At 43.1% G+C, this 5,999-nt stretch overlaps 1 protein-coding gene across 1 annotated transcript; it reads left to right on the forward strand.

The window, feature by feature from the left end:
• The first annotated feature begins 4,711 nt into the window (after positions 1–4,711).
• On the forward strand, positions 4,712–5,629 carry LOC110308355 (putative vomeronasal receptor-like protein 4). Its single transcript, XM_021180823.1, has one exon. The coding sequence runs from the start codon at positions 4,724–4,726 to the stop codon at positions 5,627–5,629; it is 906 nt and encodes a 301-aa protein (XP_021036482.1). The 5' UTR covers positions 4,712–4,723.
• Positions 5,630–5,999: the final 370 nt, after the last annotated feature.

A 5,999-nucleotide genomic window follows, 5' to 3' on the forward strand; every position in this document is an offset into this window, starting at 1 on the left:
CACAGTGGATGGACATAGTTACACAGACCTAGTCCAGCCTCATTTTAATAAAACAAAAAGGGGAGATGTGGAGAGCCATGCCGTGAGCAATCGCCATTATAAGATGGTGCTGGCTTCTGCTGTGCCTAACTAGTAAACAAGCCTTGTGCGCAAGTGCGAGAGTGAACTCATGCCTAGTCACTGCCCACCTCGGGGCGTAGTAATGAGGTGATGGGCAAGCAACAAATCAGGAGCTGACACGCCACATCAGGTGCTGAAATGCCACGCTGAGGGCTATATAAGCAGCACCATTTTCCGGGGTCTGGGTCTTCCCTTCTTAAGAAGCAATAAAGCTTGCCACAGAAGAATCAGGTTGTCCAAGTGTGTTCTTGCCGGCGAGAATGATAGCTCGGGACAACCTATTACAAATAAAACTGCTATGAATACATAATTCAGTAAGTTTTCCTGTGGAGTAGTGGGACATCTTTTGTATATATACCCAGAGTGGTATTGCTGGGTCTTGGGGTAGAGCTATTCCCAGTTTTCTTAGAAAATACCAAATTGATTTTCAAAGTGGCTGTACAAGTTTGCACTTCCCCCAGCAATGGAGGAGTGTTCCTCTTGCTCCACATCCTGGTTAGCATGTGCTATCACTTGAGTTTTCTATCTTATCCTTTCTGTTCAGTGTAAGATGGAATTTCAGGGTCATTTTGATTTGCACTTCCCCATTTAGGACATTGAACATTCATACTTGAATAGTTTCCTATGGCTAGCCATTAAGAGAATAGAACTCTTTGGAAATTCAAATGAGGATTCTCACAGCTTGATATGAAGCAATTACAGTAAAACTGAGGTTGTATTCCATTCTGACATATGAAACTCTTCTAAATATAAAAGTAGCATCAGATGTTTACATTGACCATTTCTTCTGTTCCAGATTGCTCTAATAAGTATTCTATTCAGTATGAAAAAGAATTCGCTACCCACGATGTCTATGATTACATATAAAAAAGCACAGTAAAAAATACATATCATGTTCAAATATGACTGATCTAAAGCCAGACTAAGCACAATTATATGGATGAAATATCCTACTAAATGTTTGAGACTGAAGAGATTTCTCAGTGTTTAAAACCACTTGCTGCTCTTTTAGAGGGAAGAATTTGAGTCTCAATACACATATTGAATCTTGGGTGTTCTATGTTTATCTATACGGAGATAAACTCCACAAAGAAGAGCTACAACTCACTCCCCAATCCTCATGCCTTGTAATTTTACCAAGGACACCCGCCAGAGAAGAGCTGTAGCCAAACTCCTCTCAACTCCTCCCAATTCCCCACTTTTTCCTTTAAAAGCCCCTGGTCGAACTCCCCTGCCCTGCGCAGTGAAAGGAGTTCGTCCTCAGATAGCTGACAATAAAGCCTCTTGCAGTTTGCATCAGGTATGGTTTTCTCTTGAGTTAATGGGGTGCCTGCCAGCTCATCCCAGGAATTGAGTGGAGGTCTCCCCAGTTTCGGGGGTCTTACACTGTCACCTGAATTTTTGATCTTAGCCATTCTGACTGGTGTGAGGTGGAATCTCAGGGTTGTTTTGATTTGCATTTCCCTGATCATTAAGGATGTTGAACATTTTTTCAGGTGCTTCTCAGCCATTCCATATTCCTCAGTTGAGAATTCTTTGTTTAGCTCTGAGCCCCATTTTTTAATGGGGTTATTTGAATTTCTGGAGTCTAGCTTCTTGAACACCCAGGATACAATTTGCAAAACACAAGAAAATCAAGGAGAGGGAAGACCAATGGGTGCATACATCATTCCTCCTTAGAAGAGGGAGCAAAATACCCATGTAAGGAGTTACAGAGACAAAGTTTGGAGCTAAGACAAAAGGATGGACTATCCAGAGACTACCCCACCCAGGGATCCATCCCATAATTGGCCACCAAACTCAGACACCATTGCACAATGCCAGAAAGATTTTGCTGAAGGGACCCTGTTATAGCTGTCTTGTATGAGGCTATGCCAGTGCCTGGCAAATACAGAAGTGGATGCTCACAGTCATCTATAAGATGGAACACAGGGCCCCCAATGGAGAAGCTAGAGAAAGCACCCAAGGAGCTGAAGGGGTCCACAACCCTACAGGTAGAACAACAATATGAACTAACTAGTACCCCCAGAGCTTGTATCTCTAGTTGCATATGTAGCAGAAGATGGCCTAGTCGGCCATCACTGGGAAAAGAGGCCCCTTGGTATTGCAAACTTTATATGCCCCAATACAGGGGATTGCCATGGCCAAGAAGCAGGAGTGGGCGGGTGGGGGAGCAGGGCGGAGGGAGGGTATAGGGAACTTTCGGGATAGCATTTGAAATGTATATAAAGAAAATATCTAATAAATAAGGTATGCACAAAAAACCAATGCACATATTGAGACTCACAATTATGTGTATCTCAGGTACTGGGAATCCAATATTGTATTCTGACTTCTTTGGGTACCAGGCATACATGTGGTGAACAGAGATATATAAAGGAAAACACTCATACACATGAAATAAAAATAAATCTTTGAAAATAAATAAATAACAAACACAAAGGAGATCAAACACTTGCAAGACGTCTCCATAGACAGCTACATACACTCCTGGATTTGTATGATGGGTTGAGGGAGGGCCTTTTTTGGAAAGGAAATCTCAGCATGCTTTAGGCAGTTCTTCTACAAATGACACTGAAGCTCCAGATGATGGAGAGGACAATAACACAAACCTGGGCAGTCAATGCAGAGCATGTTGCCATTGGTGAAGAAGGCTTGAGTGACTTTAATAGCAATGACTTCTGAGGTCCTCCTGACCTTTACCCTCCCTAGCAGGGAAGAATCCTTGTTGGTATGGGGTCTGTCACATAAGTCACTTGCACAGTGTTCATGAGTGAGACCCATAGAGGTGGGAACTGGACACAGGCACTGGGATACCAGGTAATGTTTAATGAAAAACATGGGAAACAGTCACTTTGGAAGACTTTGAACCATCATGGGCCTCGATAGATCAAAGGAAAGAGCAGGATATTGCTTTTTCTGTGCCTATAAAGCAGGTTCCCTTTGGAACCTGCTTTGGAGCTTAGTGAAGGGTAAGAGGACACAGAATCTGGCTGCTGTTCCTATCTTAACTGAATACCCTTCTGTTAATTAAATTTAAGACTATTCCTTCAAGGGTTATTTATACAGTCGGTTACATAAGTAATTAATTTTTAATTAAGTCTGAAACACCCTCTAAAATAAAAGTCTGTAGTAATTGTGGAGGGAGAGAGTTACACCTCAGGGACTAATTTTCTGCACAGGGCTTCCTTCTCCTCTACACCGAGAACTGAAAACAAGAATTCTACACACCCAGAAGCTTCAAATACAGCCCTGCAGGGCTCACCTGGCCTGAGGGTAACCCAGACCATCGCTTTTGCTGCAGCTGCTGCAGTGAGCACACCTGAACACTCTTTGCTGTTCCTCCCTCAGAAGCACATTTGCTGGTTTGGTTTGTAAGCTAGGGCTTGCTGAGCCTGATCTCCAAAGGTATGTACCACAGGCTGGAAAGAAAGCACCAGGCTTCCCCACTTACAGTGCCTTTGGGGAGCTCAGGAGGGGAGGGGTGGTCTTTGCTTGTGTTCCTTCTTTTCCTCCATTACAGGAGACCCTGTTTGAAAACAAACTAACAAGTACACAGACACACACACACACACACACACACACACACACACACACGGCAAAGCATCCCAAGTACACACAGCATGAACCAGTCCTGATTGCTTTGGTTCTGGGGAATTGTGTGAGGGTTAATTTTCATTGTCAGCCTGACTGTCTTAGATTCATGGAATCTAAGACACACGTCTCTGGGTGCTTCAGTGAGAGATTCCAGTGGGTTTTTAACTGAGGTGGGAGGGCCTGCCTGGATGTGGGAGGACCTGGGACTGTCAGAAATCAAAGCACACTTACTGTATTAACAGACGGAGAGAGCAGACCTGTGTAAATCTAGCTGCCATGACAATGGGAATATGGTGACATGGCAACTGCAGTGCCACAACTGGTATGACGGTGAAGTGCATTGGCTCAGAGCCCCAATGCACTTAGGTAGGCATTACTAGAGATTCCAACCTCATAACTGCATTTATCCTATGGCATCACCTAACTCCCAGGAAGACTTCCTTCTCCTCTTGATCATCAGCAGCTCATTCAGATCTATTTCATGTTCTCTCAGAGGCCATGACGTCACTCCATGGGAAGGCAGCCCTCTCCTGAACCCTTCTTGACTGCTCCAGTGCACAGTCGGGCTGCATCCAGTCAGCGTACCTGATTTGTTTGGATCATAAGCTCACCCCGGAGTCTTTACTTCAATGTTATCAGCTGCACCAAGAGTGAAGCACTGTGCAGGTGGGCTTGGTGTTAAGGTGTATGATGACCCTCAGGAACTTTGTAAGCAGTAAAATCAGCAGAATAGTTTGACTTTAAAAGAACACCTCTCAAGTATAAATATATATGAATCAAAGATATAGTAACTAGAGAAAGGACATGAAACAGGTCTTTGCCATAATCATTTAAAAAGAAAAAAATAGAATTCTTTGAAAAGAAAAGAAAACCTATTTCATTGCATATGTCTAGGCTATCTTTCATATACCAGAAATAAAATATGATGTAAAATGTGTTTTACTGATACTCATCAAATCAGTTACTTTCCTCAAAGTCTACTTACAAGATCCCAAATTTTCTACCCATGAAGTTAAAAATAGTTTTGAATATTAGTGAAATAACTGTATTCCTTCTTCTAACTGGACTTGGCACTGTGGCAAATATTTCCATTTTTGTGAATTATATATGTACTTTTATGGGGTCTGGAAAGAAGTCTATACACCTTATTCTTATCCACTTGGCTTTGACAAATATTACATTGCTTTTTTCCAAGGTAATGCCAGTGACAATTGCAGCTTTAGGGTTGAGACACTTTCTAGGTGATGTAGGCTGTCACGTTATTGTTTATCTAGAAAGGATGGCCCGGGGCCTGTCCATCTGCACCAGCAGTCTCCTCACAGTGGTCCAAGCAGTCATCATGAGCCCCAGAGTCTCCTGGTGGGGGAGGCTCAGACTAAGGTCTAAATGGCATGTGCTTCTCTCTCTGTTCTTCCTATGGATTCTAAATATGTTGACCAGCATGAACCTCCTCCTTTCCATCAGAGACACAGCTACAGACACCTTACAACTGAGGCAGATTAGTGAATATTGTTATTTCAAAAAAGAAAGTCAGAAAAGAAACAACATTTTTCTCATCCTCATGGTCCTGAGAGATGCAGTGTTTCAGGGTGCCATGGGAGGCGCCAGTGGCTACATGGTATTTCTTCTCCACAAGCACCACCAGCATGTCCTCTACCTTCAGAACTCCAAGCTTCTCTACAGAACTCCCCCTGAGCTGAGAGCTGCCCAGAGTGTCCTCCTTCTGATGCTCTGTTTTGTTTTCTTTTATTGGACAGATTGTGTTGTTTCTTTGTATTTATCTTCCTCCTTGAATAATGACTCCTTAACTATGCATTTTCAAGAATTTCTGACCATTGGTTATGCAGTTCTTAGCCCATTTATGCTGATTCATAGGGATGGACTTCTGGCTGAATGTTGCCATGCTCATTAATGTTCCAAAAGCCGTGTTACTTTGATCTCTTCTGAAAAGGAAGTTTGAAATGGCTATTCGTATTTTCTAGGCCTTGTATATATACATTTTAGTGGAGTAAGAAAGGCTTAAGCAGGCAAAGGTAGGTTCACACAGCACAGCTGGTAACAGGCAGCCTCCACTCGACACAAAGATCCTGGGAAGCTAGAGAGACCCAGGGAGCTTCTCATTTTCTGGCACCTCATCCTGAACATTCAGTGTGACCTCTGTCCATCCTGAAGGCATGGAACTCTTCCCATGACAGATTTCTCCACTGAGCTTCAGGCAGTGAAGGTCAGCAAAGCAATGTGGCAGCATCTGCATAACTCCTGTTGACTCAGACCATTTCTAT

Source organism: Mus caroli, chromosome 13 (assembly GCF_900094665.2).
Source record: "Mus caroli chromosome 13, CAROLI_EIJ_v1.1, whole genome shotgun sequence".
In the NCBI taxonomy this organism is placed as follows: domain Eukaryota; kingdom Metazoa; phylum Chordata; class Mammalia; order Rodentia; family Muridae; genus Mus; species Mus caroli.

Excerpts from the sequence above, each read along its gene's own strand:
- LOC110308355 (XM_021180823.1), top strand. The coding sequence starts at position 4,724 with ATGAAGTTAAAAATAGTTTTGAATATTAGTGAAATAACTGTATTCCTT.